Source organism: Anabrus simplex, chromosome 1, assembly GCF_040414725.1.
Source record: "Anabrus simplex isolate iqAnaSimp1 chromosome 1, ASM4041472v1, whole genome shotgun sequence".
NCBI classification, from domain to species: Eukaryota; Metazoa; Arthropoda; class Insecta; order Orthoptera; family Tettigoniidae; genus Anabrus; species Anabrus simplex.
In genome coordinates, this window is record NC_090265.1 from 54,870,355 (window position 1) to 54,890,066 (window position 19,712).

Genomic DNA, 19,712 nt, shown 5'->3' on the forward strand with positions numbered 1-19,712 from the left:
CCTGTCACAGTAACATTCAAGCACATCATCTGTTTACACATAATTAACGATTTTGCGAATGTGAAGGTACTCTCCAGGAATATTCCCAATTTACGTATTCAAACACTTATTTAATCTGGGATTAGTCTTTAGAGTGGCTGCCTAATTTAAATATAACGCAACCAAATTATACACACAACATGAGATGAGGAAAGACCTAATAAAACACTTCCCGTATAATGACGGCACATATTCCAGAAATAATAATAATAAATTGAACTAGGGTGAACACACATCTCACCACATATGATGACCAACAGTACAAGGTCGAGAGGGTCAGAACCTCTTCACGTCAACAAACACTACAAATGAATCTCAAAGTCTTATTTCAAACAAAAGCAATATTTACATGTAAACTACACTGAAATCTATAACACCTGGAAAAGAAAGGCATATGGCACAAACACTGGCTGTATTCTTGTAGTAAATACGTCTCTGTATGACTGATAATCCTGATGTGCCCTGGGACTCGAACTAGTGGCATCGATTTCACCATCAGTAGGGAATCCTGTAAATCCCTAGCTATTGCCTCAACAGGGGTAATAATTAATTACTCTGACATAAATTTAATCATATCTTTGTTACTAAAATAGAGAAACCAAATTACTGCCTCTCCTACAGTGAGTTGAAATTGTGTGTGTAAACCCAGTATTGTATACAACATTGAGATTTCTGTTCACCTGACAATCCCTTAAACTGCTCGCCTTCGCTCAAGGCTAAGCCGTCTGCCATAAATCTTGGTCTGGGCCGCACCCACGATAAAGGGGAAGGTTCTTTACTTCAAATCCTGTTTTCCTACAAATAGATATCTTCTCAATTCATCTCTGCGGCTAATTAATTTAACACACTAACACTGATGCATCACTCTCAATGCTCAAATCAGCTCGTGCGTTTGTCATAATCCTTAAATATCTCACAATATTATGCCGCTATATCATTTTATCTCGCCTCATATTCACAGAAGACTGGGGTTCAGACACAGCTCATCGTATTGGAGGTTTTGCTACTGTTTCCCTTGCTCAACGAGCTAAAAATGATCATTACCTCAAAAGTGAAAAATGAAATTACATAAAATAAAATAAAAGCATTTAATCTCAAATAATAAACATGGGCCTAGCTACCTTCTGGGAGGACAGTCTTTCGAATCCCAGGCATGTCGTTTTCTTCACACACTGGTTGTACAGCCATTTCTTACTCTAAACATGCAATCTAAAATACAAGAACTTAGCATTATGAATAGAGTGCCTTTTCTGGTCCCACATTTAAGATAATATCAACAGGAAACTGTGAAGACCCTGTCGTCATGCTTTTCTAACTCATATTGAATATTTAAGTTAGAAGAAGGCTACTACGTTAAGTTAAAACCAACATTAAGAAATTCCCCTCCTTTGTAAAGCACTCTTGACCATAAAATAAACACATGCTCATGCAATTAAGTGAATCGGACTAAAGTGCTTAAAATTAGCCTCACTAGTTTCCTTCCCAGATAATCTCGCATAATTAAAATAAAATCCTACTGACCGCTCTAAGCTAATCTAATCTGACAATCTAGTATTTATCAAATTATTCTAATTCTACCCTGACATTATCTACCTGTTTACAATTGCATTCCCAAAATCATAAAATTTGTACTCAACACTGTGTCGGGTTGTCCATCGTTTGAGCCTCGGAAGACTCGCAGTGTAGATTACTCCATATTGAAGCTGTGGTAGGCCATGGGTTCCAAGCATCCTTCATCAATTTTTGATGTTTCCATGGTCCTTGAATTCACGAGCACTGGAACAGTACTAACCACATCACGTTCACAGAGACTACTTCTCCACACGTCAGTTATTTTTGAGACTGGCAATTCTATAATTGCATTCGCTCTCATTAGGAGAGTTAAATATTCATTAATCTGATTCAGGCAAAACCATTCCTACTTTAATCAAAGTTAAAACATGGCAGACACTGCTACGATTACTGCTACAGTTTAAGCAAATTTTAAAAGAATGTGATACTGGATTCCTATGTTCAAACCCTGTTTCGGATGTCTGCTTTTCTGCACACAAAGGCTATTTCTCCATAATATTTCTGGTACAGTTTAAACCTTAAATTCTATTCCTATTATTTTACATAGAACTTCTTCCTTCAATACCCGCCTGTTTATCCACACGATTTCACACTTTATTCATGAGCACACCACGGGCTCCATCTCTGTCACAAAGCATTGTCTAAAGAGTAGCTTCTCTCTCCCGATATACAGTACGATACAGCGTCATGATCTCACGATACGAATGTATTGCACAGTCTGTTCATTAAATGAAATAAGTTTCATAATGATAGATCTGTATTGAACTGTGATTACAATAGAGTAAATTAATGTATTATTTGGGTCCACCTTTTCAATACAAAATGTAAATAGTTTAAATTACATAAATGATTAGGGACTAGTTTTGACCTAGTACTAGGTCATCGTCAGCCTAAAGCAAAATTAAAACACAAAATATCGAAGAAATTAAACAATGTAAAGACACGTACGGTTTTGTAGAAGTACATACCATGTGAGATACTGTGCAGCACTATGTTAAAAAATAACTCTCTGAAAGAGATTCATAATAAGTCCAGTGCATATTAAAAAGATGTTACAGAAAGGAATCCTTGAGTTGCTGGAATATGCTGGCTCCTTTAAGATGCAGGTATCCAATTGAAGAACCACTGAGCCGAAGTTACGTCATTTATTTATGAATAAAGTCCAGTGCGCACTAAAAAGATGTTAAAGAAATAATTCTTGAGTTGCTGGATAAGGAGATCAGAATATGCTGGCTCCTTTAAGATACTGGTATCCAATTGAAGAACCACTGAGCCAAAGTCACGTCGTTTATTTACAATTAAAGACCAGTGCGCCGTGAAGGATTAAAAAGTTGATAGGGATGGAAATATTTCAGTTGTTGGCCAAGGAATTCAACATATGCTGGCTTCTTAAATTTGCTGCTGTATATTCGAAGAACAACTGAGATGAGTTTACGTCATTTTTTAAATATTCATAGACGTAAAAACACACCAAAAAAAAAACTGAAGAGCCTTTCCAGCATCCAAGACAGTTATGGATTATGTGATAACTGATAAATTGGAGAATATGTGACGGATACAAAAGTTATCTCAAGTGAAAGCTCCGATAGTGACCACAGACTTCTAGTAGCTGATCTAAATTGCGTAGTTAAAGCTACACCTGCAGTAAAGAGATTGCCAAAGATTAAGGAATGGAAACTGCAAAAAGAAGAAATCAAGAAGGATTTTCAAAATTTGATAGCAACTAAATTGCCAAGAAATGAAATGGGTAGTGTTCATGTAGCGTGGAATGCATTTAGAACAATAGTTAATTGTGCTAGAGGTATGTGGTAAAATGAAAGGTAAAGTCAAGGAGAAAGAAACAAGTTGGTGGAATTACAGAGTAAAACATACAATTAAAGAAAGAAGGCAAAGAAAAACAAAGATGTTGAAAAACATAATCATGCTCAGGAAATCTTAGCAAAGGACAATGAAAAAATAGGAACACCGGAACAGAAATACAGGAATAAAAATCTCCAGGAAAAAAGCGTAGTGAAAGAAGAAAAGAAGAGGTGGAAACTGTTCACCCAAAGAATTGAGGAGGAATATAGTAAATGAAATCAGAAAATTTAATACGGGTTAATGAAAAGTAAACAAATCACATACGTACGAAATTAAACCTATTGAAACAGAGGATGGGATCGTTATCACAGGCATTGTAGGAATCGGAGAAGAAATGAAGAGTTATTTTGAAGAATTATTGAATGGAGAGTGTGAACAAGAACAGGTTACCAAAGTCACTTATGAATAGGGCCCGGATTTTAAAAAAATGCATATGCGCATGTGCAATTGCATATTTTGACATATTTTGAGGGTTAGTGCATATTCTAGACGTAACAGCATATTCCGGTATATAATGTCTGAATTTAAGGACAATTACAAGAACTACTAAAATAAATCTGTTTTATACATCCCATGCTAGTTGCCTATTTTATGTGCATCCCTCGCTAGTTGGTATTTTCGACTGTCTGTGTAACGGCACTTTACTTTCACAACTGGCAATGGCAACAGATAGCTTAGGTGTGGGTAGGCAGGCTGGACTTCCCTGAATTCCTTTCTCTACCACAGCAGATAATAATCTCAGGGGGCTGGGCACTTGGTCAGGACAGAAGTATCTTCAGTTCACTAGTTGCGTTCCATTTTAATGCCCTGCATCTCATTTCTAAAAGTGTTAGTTTTTAAAAAATGCGTTTGGAAAAGAGCAGCAGAAGAGATTTACTAAATCAGCGGGTGTCGGGTAATAGGGACTATTCAACAGATGGTGTCATCGTGTACTGTCAAGTTTGCTCAAAAGAAGTGAAATGTGAAAAGAAATTTCAGCTTGAAGAGCATTCAAAAACAACTGCACATATTAAAGCAAAGGAGGAGAAGAACAGCACACCACAACAACTACTTCTTACACAGGTAAAGCCCAAGTCCTGTAGTCTTAATACATTTTCAAATGATCTTTGCAGGGCTTTCGTATGCAGCAACATTCCATGGAATAAATTAAACAATCCAGTTCTGCGATCATTTCTCGTGAAATATTGTGTAAATCAAAAAATACCAGATGAATCAACTCTTAGGAAAAATTACCTACCTCCGCTATATGAATCTACCCTGGAATTGATCCGTTCTGATATCGGAAGGAACTGTGTCTGGATATCGGTGGATGAGACAACGGATTCATGTGGCCGTTACATAGCAAATTTCGTGGTTGGTAAATTACATCCAGACGAACCGGTAAGCCACATCTTCTTGCTTGTAAAGTACTAGAGAAAACCAACCATAGCACAATAGCAAGATTTGTAAATGATTCTCTGCGACTATTGTGGCCATCTGAAATTGAGACTAATTGTTGTAAAGTGCTTGTACTGCTGACAGATGCAGATTCGTATATGTTGAAAGCAGCAAAGGCCCTCCAAGTATTTTATCCAAAACTCATACACGTAACCTGTTTAGCGCATGGATTACAGCGCATTGCAGAAGAAATACGCGCACAGTTTCCAGCTGTTAACAATTTAATTGGATGTGGGAAGAAACTGTTTCTGAAAGCACCAGCTCGTGTCCAGCTCTACAAAGATTGTCTACCTGAAGTCCCTTTGCCACCTGAGCCTGTCCTGACTAGGTGGGGGACATGGTTATCTGCAGTATCATTTTATCAGGAACATTTTAATGAAGTGAAAGAAGTGGTTACAAAACTTGAAGATGAACATATTGCGTGTGTCCGTTATGCAAAAGTTGTGCTTGAAACCGCTACTGTTTATCAAGATGTGAATTTCATTCATGCACATTTTTCTAGACTTCCAAAAGCTATTGAGAGCTTAGAATCTTCTGGTACTCCCCTCCATGAATCACTTGATCTCGTTGAAAAAGCTGCATCTTCGTTGAATTACGCTCCAGGCGAAATTGGAGAGAAGATTAAATGCAAGTTAGAAAAGGTGTTGAATTCGAACCCAGGACTGAAGAAGATTAAGTTAATTAGTCAATACTTGAGTGGAACTAGGGTATCCTTGCCAGATGTATGCTCCGAAACGTTAGTGCCCATGTATAAGTACTGTCCAATTATGTCAGTTGATGTAGAACGATCATTTTCAGCCTATAAACTCATTTTGACGGACAACAGACATAGTTTGTCTCCAGAAAACATTGAAAGACTACTAGTTACCTATTGTGATGCTTCTTTTTGCAATAAATGATACCTGTAAATAGGTAAGTGAATAAAATTGCATGTTTTTAAGAGCATATTTCCTTATTTTCCGTGCATATATTCTAACTTTTTAGTGCATATTTGCATGCATATTTTCAGGTTTTTTAGTGCATATAAATCCGGGCCCTACTTATGATTTACAAAAGCAACAACCTCCAATTACTTGGAAAGAGACAGAAAATGCCCTGAAGAAAAAAAGTGGAAAGTCAGCAGGAACAGATGAACTAACAGACATGATTAAGGCAGCTGGAATCCTTGGAATATAGTGGTTATGTAGACCACTGGGAATTATTTGGAAAGAGAACAAGTTGCCAGATGACTGAAAAAAAAAAAAAAAAATGAAAAAAAAATGTTACTCTTACGGTCTTCGAAGATGCCAAGGTGCCAGAATTTAGTCCCACAGGAGTTCTTTTACGTGCCAGTAAATCTACCGACACGAGGCTGTCGTATTTGAGCACCTTCAAATACCACCGGACTGAGCCAGGATCGAACCTGCCAAGTTGGGGTCAGAAGGCCAGCGCCTTAACTGTCTGAGCCACACAGCCCAGCGACTGGAAAAAAGGAATTATAATATAATTGTTTAAAAAAAAGGAAAGGGAGTAGAAGGCAGTGTACCAATTATAGAGGCATCACCCTTTTGTCACATTGCCTTAAGATAATGGAGATTTTAGAACAGAGACAGAGAAATAATGGGAAACCAATTTGAAAGTGGAACAACATGGATTTAAAAGAAATAGAGGAACTCTTGCAGTTAATGGAAAAATTTTCAAAAAAAAAAAAGGAAGGACTTAATATGTGTTTTTAGATTTGTAAGAAGCATACACTAATGGTCACATCACTAATAGTTTTATTTTTTCAGTCATTCTGGATGGATTGTTTACTCAATGCTGGATGCATAATAGAAAAATGGTCTGATGCACAAAATCTATATATATATATATACATATAAAATAACTTGTCCTGACTGACTGATTCATCATCGCCGAGCCAAAACTACTGGACATAAAGAAATGAAATTTTGGGATACATTCATATTAACATGTAGGTGCTCGCTAAGAGAGGATTTTTGGATATTCCGTCGCTAAGGGGGTGAAAAGGTGGGGGGGGGGGGGGGGTGAAATTTTCAAATGAGTATATCTATATCTCAAAACTTTAAAAGATTACATATGTAAAAATTGGTATTTAGAATCTTCTTTAAAAATAAGGAAACACATTTTTTATTTCTTTTCGGAAAATCCCAATAGGAGGGGTGAAAAAGGGGTTGAATGCCTTTAATGTGGATATTTATATGTCAGAAACTGAAGATATTGCAGACCTGAAAATTGGTATTTGGGATCTCCCTTGAAAATAAAGAAACATGTATTTTTTTTTGTTTTGGGAAAATCCAATTAATGGGGGTTAGACGGGAGTGACAAATTGGGGTGAATTTTTAGAAAGACTATATCTACAGTATATCTCAGAAACGTAAAATATTACAGACGTAGAAATTGGTATTTGGAATCTCCTGTAAAAATAAAAGAAACATAGGTGATTTCTTTTTGGAAACTCCACTTAAGGGGAACTAAAATGGGGGTGAAATTTTAAAATGATCATTTCTACAGTATATCTCAAACTTAATATGTTACCGAAGTGAAAAATAGTATTTTTTATCTCTATTAAAAATAAACAAACATGTATTTTTTGTTTTCTGTAAAACCACTTGGGTGGAGGGGTAAAAGTGACTGAAAATGGGGTTGAATTCTTTTAATTAGGATACTGATATCTCAAAAGCTGAAGATGTTACAGACATAAAATTTGGTATTTGGAATCTCCTTTAAAAATACAGGAATACATATTTTTTGTTTTCGGAAATCCACCTAAATGGGGGAAGGAAATTGAAAAATTGGTTGAATTATTTGTATGAGGATACTGTTATCTTGAAAATGAAAGATTTTGCAGACGTAAAGATTGGTATTTGGAATCTGATTTAAAATTAAAGAAACAGTATTCTCGGAAAATCCAATGAAGGGGCAAGGTGAAAGAATTGAAAAATTAATTGAATTAATTATATGAGGATACTTACATTTAATAAAAATTAAAGTTGTTACAGACGTGAAAATTGGTATTAGGAACTCCTTTAAAAACAAAGGAAAAGCGTTTTGGGTGGAAATCATCTTGGTGGGGGGGTTGAAAAGGAGTTGAATTCCTTTTATAAGGACACATATCTCAAAAACTGAAGATGTTAGAGTCGTGATAATTGGTATTAAAAGATCCTTTACTATTAAAGAAACAAGTATTTTTTAATGGGAAATGCATTACAGTAGATTCTCTTGGCATATAAATAAAAATTTAAACATATTTGATATAAACTATATAAATTATATTGACCGTGCAATTTTTCACCTCTATAATAAGGTCAATAATGCATGGAAGTATATCATTCGTGTCGCCAGAAATCTCGCGCACTTGCCTACATTCGATGATGCTGCTGGTCACATTGTCAGCAATAACAATGGCAGCAAATGTTATTTACCGCCAAGTAGCGGTCTTGCATCTTGCTGTGGGTTCCAGACCATCAATAATAATAATAATAATAATAATAATAATAATAATAATAATAATAATAATAATAATAATAATAATAATAATAATAATAATAATAATAATAATACCAACAACAACCTAAATTCAACTAATATCACCCACCCTAATAATAATAATAATAATAATAATAATAATAATAATAATATTCTGGACCGTCGTCAAAAGGTGCTGGAAACGGGTCTTGGCCGGGTAAAACTATGACTGCAGTCCGGCCGCCGGTTCAGTACCGCCAAGGCTCTCAAGACGACACCACGCCGGATCTGCTCAAGGATTTGATCCATATTAAAAATGCTTATAGGAAAAGATGGCAAAGATTTAGGGACCCAACTGACTGGGTGGAATACCTGGACCTGGCCCGGGAAGTACAAAATCAATTGCTGGAAAGAAAGATTGTAAAGTGGGAGGAACTATGCCACAATCTCTCAGAAAATGAATCAGATCACGAATTTTGGTGGTTTCTCTCAGAAAACGAGTAAGATCGCGAATATTGGCGGATTATATATAAAACTTAAAACATTCAGTTATAAATTTCATTATAATACCGTAGCGAAACATGGGTATCTTGCTAGTAAGCAATATGTCTTCTCCTGACAGCTCCTTGCTGTATGGTTAGCTTGAACTCGTAGGCACCAGAAGCATTCGTTAAAAACTATATAAAATAGTATTCTGGTTAAATCTGCCTTGTCAGTACACTTTCTATTAATGAACCTGTTTTATTCATACGTGTTTCAAGAAAAATAAATATTCCTTTCATCAGCGATCATAAAAACACATTCCAACTTAAAACAGAGATTTTTATATAATTAAAACATCAATGATGAAAACAATGCAACAATTTTCATTTGTTTAGCCTAAATTTTCAAAGAACCATCCAAAGGTACCACACTATCTCAACTTCTTCCTTTTCTTCTAGCGTCAACTCTCTAGCTAAATAACATTCTCGAGTAAGATGTTCCTCGTAACAGAATATGCACCACTTCATTTCTGATTTGACTGTATGCAATAAGGTCTGGTGCTGTATTTTGATACCTGGTAAGCCTGCTACCTCTGCCAATATTTTCACTTGTTGGATTGGATTCCTTTGACTCCTCAAATGTAGTGCATGCTAATGCTAAATGCTTTTGAATTTCTATTTCAGTTTGCAAAAAAGCTAATAACTTCCTTACAGTCGGGCCGAGTGGCTCAGAAGTTGAGGTGCTGGGAAGTCACCATGGGATACAATTCAACTTATCTAAGAACAAAAACAGAATCGCAAGGTTTCGAAGATAATTTATAACAAAGATGGTGCATTAAATCTCTGAGGATATTCTACATTTCAAGGAGGCTACTGGAAATGCTTGAATAAGGTGATGGAGATGAAGTTGACAATGAAAGGTGGTTCTCAGTATAATCGAATATTGTGATGTTGCACCAAACAAATCTTCACCCTGAAAATGTTGAGACATTCGTATACATGTACTTCAGATGAAAAATGTATGTCTTTGTAGTGTAGTTAGTGTTTGTATTTCTTTTGCAGATTAATAAATGCAAAATAGTCATCGCTGTTAGGCCTTTTAATAACCCGGTAGGCAATTTTATTTCACCACAAAATGCGGCTCCTATTTATTGCATTGTTTTTAAGTGTGACTGTTCAGTGCATACAACATCAAGTAATTATTAACAGAAGACCTACCTGTAGCAGGTACCTTGGTGTGATGAACGGATTCCCAAACTAGTTTAAAGGGGAAGTTTACAGACCTAACCGTATGTATTGTTCTATATGCTGGGCTAGGCAAAAGAAGCAAGATCAGCAAAGTGCACACTACAAAAATGCAAATGCTGCATTAGTCTGCAAACCGACGTAGTGTGCAGTGAGCACATGCAGGATCTTTTGATATCACTACTATTTGTGAGAAACTGAACAAGAGAGAAGAGACAACTGTGCTGGTATGGACATGTCAAATGGTATGATAATGATCATCCTTTACATATTATGTTCTTGCCATCATAGAACCAAAGAGAGGTTTAGGGTGCTTATGAGTAATGTGGTGGCAAACAGCTAGAACTGTCCTGAGCTGAGGTACAGAACCATAGGAAACACTCCCTTTGGTTGAGCATTTAAAAAAAAAAAAAGTACAACCTAGTCTTTTTTTTTGTTTTTGTTTTACGATGTGAAATGTTTTAAATTAGCAACGCTAATTATATGGTGTAACATGTTTGTAGGCTAGTATTAAGTTATGTAATGTTGTGGTATGGATTTCTTTTACTTCAGTATGCTATTGCTATACCTGTTAAAATTGCTGTATTTTAACTGAACTTCTTATTTTTCAGTTCAGAAGAAAACTGGTGCTGAGGAAATTATCGACTTCAAGCTGAAAGCTAATATACGTAAACTTGATGTAAGCATGGCCAACAGGCAAGACATCCTTGCAGAGTTTTCATTAGAAGGTGTAACTGTTGGTGTAACTGTCAAAAAGTCCTGTACAGATATTGCTGCCAAACTGAAGGATATCACTGTTATTGATCCACATCCAAAAATACTCCATCATAAGGTAATAGACATTTACTATGCTTTTTTTTTTTTAAATATATGTTTCCGAAGAAATTATTTTACTTTATTTTGTCACTGTGTCTTTTACTGTTGTAATTTGGCTAGGCTGATGATGGTCCACAGTGGACCGAAACTAGTACCTATTAATATCATTGTAACGTTTTTGTAAAAACATCAAATGATTTTTTTAGTATTGAGAAGGTGGAATATTAAAATTTTGTATTTACTTTAAGCTAATTAAAAGTTGTATATTTTAATATTTCATGCATATTATTTAATCTTTTTATATATTCTTCTATTATATTCTTGTTTAGACGTTATTAATATCTTTCTTTCTTTAAATTATTTTCTCGTTATTAATACTTTATAGGATTTATGCATCTTCTTGCTCCAAACATGTACACTCCCTCGAGTTAGTTTTTCATGTGTGATTTTTAAACAGTGTTGGTCTTAACAATTCTAATATCTATTTTGTCTTGGTCACTGCCATCACGATCTTATTCATTCCGACTGCGTTACTCTCAATTTCCTTGACATTTCATGTAATTTATTCATTGTATCTAACTTTGTTACTAATAATCGCGTTCATCTTAATTCGATTGAGCTTAATTTGTGGAATAGTGGAATGGCACAATAGGTTCATCAGAGATCTTAGAAATATGTCTTCTGTCGTGACAGTTTTCAGTAATCTATGGGTGGCTTTGTGCTGAAATATATCCTTAGTCGGCATACAAGAAGTTTACCATCTGTCCAGTAGTAATTTATATTTCTCACCGTCTTAGTGATAAGAACATCTTTCTTATAACATTTTTGGGTGGTGATGTAATCAAGAATTTACCAGTACTTATGGTGTGGGTGCATCCATGTAGTCTTGAAACAATCTGGCTGGTGGAACTGAGCATTGGTGATGAACAGCTGACAATCAGCACAGAGAGCAAGAAGCTTTGCATCTACCAAATTGTCATTTACCTTCCATATTTTCCCAGAGCTGATTATCTCTCCCATCTTTGGAATTGAAGTTGCCAAAGAGTAACAGTTTGCATCTAGATGGTACCTTTCAGATTATCATATTTAGGTGGTGTAGAATTAGTTCTTGATTTCTTTATCGGCATATAAGATGAGGAGATAGGCGGAGTTGAATGACTAACCTATCTTAACACATTGAGGTGAAAGGCCGTGCGCCGTACAGGTTGTCATTTATTGCAAAGAACGAAGCCCACATGGCGTACATTCTCTGCTTTTCATCATTGTTACTAAGAAACGAACATACTGGGTGCGTTGATCGGCATTGCAGTACAAGATTTGGTTTATATAGTTCTTGGAAAAAAATATGGATGGCAGCAGACTGCAGCTCTAAAAGTCATATTCTTCCTTTCAAATCATGTCACAGCTGTGTCGACTAGACAGCTGTGTGCACATAATGGAGGCTACACATTGTGGCTACTCCAACCACTACTCTTATACCTTCATCTCCTTCACACAATATACATAACATTTGTTTGAGCGCCAGTTGCTTTTTAAATAAAAACAACAAAATTTTGGTAGAGCATACCTCTTATATCAATTATCTCAAGGCGTGAGGTGATAAACTCACATATCTGGCAATATACAGGGATATGGATCAGGACAATATTAAATTACTGTTGCATTTCCACAATTGAGGATTGTACATGGAACTGGAATCACTTATTATAATTAAAATAAAACTGAGTTTATGACTATAATTTATGTCACAATGAACAAGCATTGACGTCTTTTAATTTAACAAAAAAATATATATAGTGAGATTTGCGGTAATATTAAAAAGAAAATTTAATCTAAACAAAAAAACGCTATTCGCATGAACTTGAATTGAGATGTGATATCGCCGCTGATTACATTCTTCTTCATGTTATGAATGCATAACATGTCTGATGCTTTAATTATCTGATGTCTGCATACACCGCTGTTGAACTTGAAATTCTTGGGAAAACCTATGAGCTGAAGTCGGGAGCCGTCTGCTGTTATCTTCTTATATAACAAGGAGTTGGCCTACATACCATGTACGCGTGTAGGGAGCTCCAATGTAATTACGTCCACTCAATATATTATAAGAAATTGGAAAATATTATTGAAACATCTTGTGAAGTCCATCCTCACAAGATGATGATGTTTCTTTATCAGCATAGTACCCGTCTCTGCTCGGATACAACCACCACTTGTAGACCTTGATTATTACCAGACTTCTTCAAACACAACTCTTAGCTCTGACCATCACTCTAAGACTACTTCTTCCATTTGATACATCGGACTGATACATATGATCTGATACCTCTCACCACCGTTGCATCGTCTTTATAACCTCGCGATGACGACTCATCTCCCTACTCTCTGTTCATCCCTTCCACCTCAATATACAGTAGCTGGCGAATACTGACACTTGGTCGCAATCACGTGCCCACGCACTGATGTCATCAGTCATGTGTCGTATAAGCGTACCCAAGCGGATTACAGTTGACTATGCTGCATGAGTCATCGGAAAACCTACTTGCACATAACATTCTCAGTTAAACATAGCCTCGATTGCAAAATACTCTGCCAACACATCTGGCTAGAGTTACCAGCCACAGAATGACTATATCAAACCAACAAATCTCACTTACTAATATACAGCATAATTACAAACATATTCACTTAACCTATGATTAAATACAATAATATGCGTGATACCTAATTATTACAGTCTACATGATGAGAAACAGAATATAAAATCTAATGAATCGGGTTAATGATGATGATGATGATGATGATAATTAATGAATGGAATCTGTAACCCTGTTGTACGGTTACAACGTGAACATAAACTGAACAACAGTGATTTATACAAATTGAACAGACCTAACGGATCACACATAATATTTATGTACTAATTATTATGTAGATGTATCTCTTGTACAAGCAATTATGATTGGCCTAAAAACCAAATAAACTCAATATCATCCATATTTTATTAGTTAAGGTTTTTCATTTAACTTTTTAACTAAATGAAGAACCTACTAATTTCAATCCACTATTTCCATGGTAAGGGGTCTAGCAATTGTATTACTGCTTTTACAGGTATGAAGTAAAAAATATGTAGTGAAATATAGCACAATAAAAAATTACGTAAGTTCAAAACTAGTATTTACCGTAATTCAAAAATCCGATATTAGTGAAAAATGGCCAGTCTGGAAGATTAAAATATCTGTAACTGAGCATGATCTCGAAGTGTTAAGCTCTGATAGCTCTAGAAGCAAGATGATCATGGACGCCAGTTTCGTCTTCACAGCAAATTCAACATAATGGATACAGCACTCTCCATCTTCTTTTCCCTTCCAAAAGTTTATATAACCTGAACCAAACTCTACAATCTTGCCTTCACCAGACAACTTGGTTTCACTCAGGACAGCAAAATTGATGTTTAATCTAACAAGCTCGTGGGTGATGACACTGACGAGTGCTGATCTTCTCTTAAGTTTATTACTATCTCCTACATCAAGGGGCATTCTGATGTTTCAAGTTCCAATACAATTGTGTGATAAATTTTAGATTTTTGACAGCATGTGTATTTACTTGCTGGGTGTGGTTGCCCAACCAGGTAAGTATGTGATTACGGATGTTTAGCTCACATTTTCTTTGTCCTTTCCTATTTGGGGTGGGCAGCAGTGATCCTAAATAGACCTGCCCAGACACAGATGCAGGACCAAATTCCTGACTAGTTTTAGGATACTTTAAGGTTAAGTCAATATTCCACCTTTACAATACCAAAAGTTTGTCTAATTATTTAAACATTATTTAAAATATGATGGGATATGACTTGTAGACATCATCAGCCATAAAATATTCAAGAAAAAGCACAAAAAAGACAGGGACAGAATAACACATTGAAATAACATTAAAATGATATGGAAGCTTTCTAACACTTGCCCAGTTCTCCTGCATCCTTCTTCGGTGAGCTTCCTTCTGCTCTTCGGTACACGTCCTGCCTGTCTTCATTTTGGGTTTTGTTCAAAAACTCTGTAGACCTTCAAGTTTCTTCTTTAAAGGGTCACGTTGCAAGATGTCATCGTGTAAGATCTCTAATTCTTGTAAATCCTTTTCCACCTTTGCGAACCAGACCCCTTTAGTTTTCTTATTTTCTCCATATGTATATTATTATTAGTATTTCATGTCAGAGCATTGATACAATATGAACAGTATAAATTAACATACATAAACCATAAATTACACCAAGGTACAGATATAATTGATTGTCATACTGAGTTCAACCAATAATCAGCGACAGCAAATTCTCTCTTTGGTCGCTTGAACGAGGTCTTGAATTGTGCATTGGACAGGGCACGGTTGACAATTATATATGTTGGGTAGTTTTTTTTTTTTTTTCCCCCCACTTCTGAGGTTGTTTCTAGATCTTCCAGTACCACTTCTGAAATTATTACGCAACCTCCAAGTAGCCCAACTGAGCTGATGTCCAGGAGGTGGAGATTCATGAGGTACTATCCACTCTAAAAGGTGTTATATTCTACTTCACCACAGGTCTCAGCGTGCTGTTGCTGGTGATTTGTTTAAAGTAGTAGGGACGTTGAGGAAGCCCTTTCTTGGCTTTAACTTTTTAGAAGGTGATCAAAGTCCAAATGCAGGGTGACTCCTGTAGTTGCCTGCCTTTGTCATCTCATATCTTGCTGCCACTTTCCTCTAAATATCAGGGGGATTGATACCAGCTAGGCAGGAAAGCTTTCTCAGTAGGGGTTGCTTTCAGACATCTTGTAACTACTCTGCAGGTTTCATTCATAATTACAACCACCCACTTTTTATGAGCTGAATTGAACCACACAGGGCTTGTGTATTCTGCTACAGAGAAACTGACAGTGAAAGCAGATATCATCAGTACTGCTGGATGTGCAGCCCACTTGGTTGAGCAAAGTTTACAAAGGATATATAACCTATATTATTAGTTTACTTTGCATGTTTTGCTGGTTTTTTTTTTTTTTCTGCAAACCATAATTATGGTATCTATAATTTTATTATTCCTTCCCTGCATGGTTTTATGTCTGTGCTTTTTTTTTTAATGGCTGGGCCAAGTTCAAAGTTGAGTGATTCTGAAATGCTTGATAGAACTATCTTCAGGAGTACTGTCATCCTTTCCCATATAAACAGAATCGCTTTCCATAATAAAAACACTTCAATGTCTAAAACATCTTTGGTTTCCATGTCAGCGATACTTGTAGTTAATGGACTTCACAGTAAAAACTTAAATTTGTGTGTATCTCTATTATAGCTCATACTGTAAAAAATTACCAGACATTTGATATTCCCAGTTTCAGTCTTCTTCTTAATATTGCTAATACCTCTGCATACTAATCAGATAAGATATATTCTGTGGCAGTCTCTGGTTATCGCTGAACTGGCATACCAAATGTCAAGAAATTCTGGTCAGCTGTTTTCCCCTGCGCTCAGACACACACGCATTGAATTGAACCTATTTTTGACTTTTCGTTACCTAATCCAAGATAAATACAAAGTACGAGGCCAAAATTTGAAATGTACAGGCAAAATTTTGATTTTATTTTTTATTATTATTATTATTATTATTATTATTATTATTATTATTATTATTATTATTATTATTAATCGATACGGCCACCTGTGGGCCATGTTTACACAATCTTCCTTCTGTCACGCAGACTGATACCCTTCTCTTTACACTCTCGCCAAAGATTCTTGAGTCTTTGACTTCTTCTTGCTTGTTCTTCCACCGAGATGTTCCGTGGCTTCGCATGTTGCTCTTCAGACGCATCCCTCAATCCCGCAACCTTCTTCCTAAATGATGTCCTTTCTTTTATATCCTCCTCCTTGATACCTATTTCTGCCAAGTCATTGTGCACGTGTGTAAGCCATCCCGGTTGTTTTTTCCACCTTTCCTGCAGAAGTAGTATCCTGTTGGCCAATCTCTCAGGGTTCATTCTTTTGATATGTCCATAAAACGTCAGTCTTCTTTTTCTCATCACAGTTGTGATTCTTTCTACTGTCTTGTAGAGTTCCAAATTCGATCTTAACCGGAATGTGTTTGGATCACTCGTCGACTTTCTAGGGCCTAAGATTTTTCGCAAGAATCTTCTTTCTCTTTTTTCAAGGACTGGGTCGGCCATCCTCGTCAAGGTTTCTGCTCCATAAAGGCACTCTGTTCTAACCACTGTGCAGTAATGTTTTAACTTGGCCTGAATTGAGAGAGACTTGGACTTATAGGTGTCATGACATAGTCTGAATGCAAACTCCATCCTTCTCACCCTCTCCTTTAATCCCTCCTTTTCATCTCCATTGGGGGTGAGTATTTCTCCCAGGTATTTAAATTTTTGCACACGCTGGATATCCCCATACAATGTAACAAGTCTGTCCGTGTTGCCTTTTTTTATAGAATCCATGAATGCTGTTTTTTCGAAAGAGATTCTTAACCCTGTTTTGACTGCAACATTTTGTAGTTCTTCGACTTGTTTCTTGGCTGTTTGACAGTTGTCTGTAATAAGAACGACATCGTCTGCGAAGGGAAGGCAATCCAACATCACATTTTTTCCACAACCTATCTTTGCCCCATTCTTCATTCCATTTTCAGTCATTCTCAGCCTCCATTCCCTTTTATTTATTTTATTTATATAGAACAAATCATCTTTCCGTCAGGTTTAACAGTTACGGAATGCCAATTTTTACTTTTCAAGTTTTCTGTCTTAAAATTTAGTGATTTTGCTTCCATACTACTGATATATCCAACATATATATGTTCAAGATATATTTATTTCTGAAATGCTCGTAGTACTCTGTATTATTGAGATATACAATATTTTATTTTAGATTGTTCAATTGTTCACTTTTTTTTTTTTTTTTTAATATTTTGGTTGCCAAGTCACAGAAAATAGTTTGTGGCCCTTCAAGCTGACCACTGCAGATGGATTGAGTGGGAGTTAATCATTACTGCTGTGAAAGCAGGTGTAACATCGAAGTTTAAGAAATGGAAAAAAACAGACAACTGCAAATCAAATCGTAAATAGAAAGATAGGAACTTCCTGATATTCCTGTGTTTCTATTTATGGCATGATTTACACTTGACTATCTCTAGTATATACTCCCTTGAATAGTTGTGATTGGTTGACTATTGCATATTATGTTACTGTGATTGCTGAACTGAACCTATTTTCCAGGTAAAAACTTGTTATATCACACACCATAGTATTCCAAAAGTCTGTAAGAATGCTGATAATGCTAATATGTCTTACAAAGGTAATATTGTTGATCATTTTTTAAAGAAGGAAAATTATTTTTTCTTGCAGATTTTGTCTATTGTGGGTGTTGAGGCTATGTCTGTTGCTGTGGTCATGTACAACTTAACAAATGATTCAAGTCCTGATAGTGTTGACATGTCTGTGAAAGCACAGATGGCTTGCATCCGTGTAGTGTTCCTGAATCGCTTTGTAATGTCCATTCTGGTGAGTACTCAACTGCTAACATCAAAAGAAAATTAAATTATTTATTTTAAAAAATAAGTTTCTACATCTGAAGGTTGCTAAGAATGTTTTTAGGTACCAAAATAATGGCAGTATTTGTTACCATTGCCCTTATGTGAACTATCATTGATGGAGGGCTGGATTACACGCATCAGGACTTCATTAAACCTCTAGTGTTTTTCAAAATTGACCACGCCTGAAATTCCTACAGGATGGATCATAAGATTTTATTTTGAATCTTTGCCCACATTTTTATGGGCTAGGTTATAGTTACAGTAGTGCCAGTGGTTTTCTACTGGTAGAGCCATGATGCACATTTTTTGATACAAAGTTGGCGAGCTTACATATAGGTGCAACAGTCCAGGGTGATCAAGAGGAATGATTGGTAGCCCTGGGTGGCATTCGTACTGCAGACCACATGTTAGACTCTCGCTATCAGTCAATGCTGTGGGGAAATTGTAACATTCCTTGTTGATCATATGGTTGTATGTGTTAATTTTGTTTGCATTCTATAGTACCACTGTTGTTTCACTGTGCTGTCATAATCTAATTAGTTTATTCAAATAATAATATTTGTGTGTATGAGTAGGTAATTACAGTGGACTTCTAACTGACAAGGCTGAGATCAATAGTTTCTGTAATTTACCAGGTTACCAGATGGCAATCTTTGAAAGCCTTTGCTGAAAATCTCAACAAGAATAATTTGATGACATTGCATACTTCTTTAAACCTATTTGCCACATCAGGTTTGCTCAGTGGTTTAGTCATTTGTCAAATGTGATATTCCTGCAGACAGTGGACAGCCAAAATTAGAGCACAAATTACCAAGAAACAAGAAAGTACTAATTTATGCAGTTACAAGAAAAGAACAAAGACTATCTATCTCTGCTGTTTAAGTATAAAACAGACATGGAGTTTTTAATAAGCAACTATGATCGGTGGAAAACGGTAAATAAAAATGTAAACAGACTCTGGGATGGGTTTAAAGCAATTGTTGAGGAATGTGAAAATACGTTTGTACCTTTAAAGGTGGTAAGGAATGGTAAAGATCCACTATATTATAACAGGGAAGTAAAGAGACTAAGAAGGAGGTGCAGGTTGGAAAGAAATAGAGTTAGAAATGGCTGTGGAAGTAAGGAGAAATTGAAGGAACTTACTAGGAAATTGAATCTAGCAAAGAAGTCAGCTAAGGATAACATGATGGCAAGCATAATGGGTGGCCACACTAATTTTAGTGAAAAGTGGAAGAGTATGTATAGGTACTGTA

General features: G+C 36.0%; 1 protein-coding gene across 1 annotated transcript in view; it reads left to right on the forward strand.

Moving 5' to 3' along the window:
* The window catches only part of LOC136884060 (intermembrane lipid transfer protein Vps13), an 816,621-nt gene that overhangs the window by 244,692 nt on the left and 552,217 nt on the right, over nt 1-19,712 (forward strand). The window contains exons 19-20 of the mRNA XM_067156088.2: nt 10,712-10,932; nt 18,272-18,427. Of these exons, the coding sequence (XP_067012189.2) occupies nt 10,712-10,932; nt 18,272-18,427 (377 nt within the window). The remainder of the gene's footprint in view (nt 1-10,711; nt 10,933-18,271; nt 18,428-19,712) is intronic.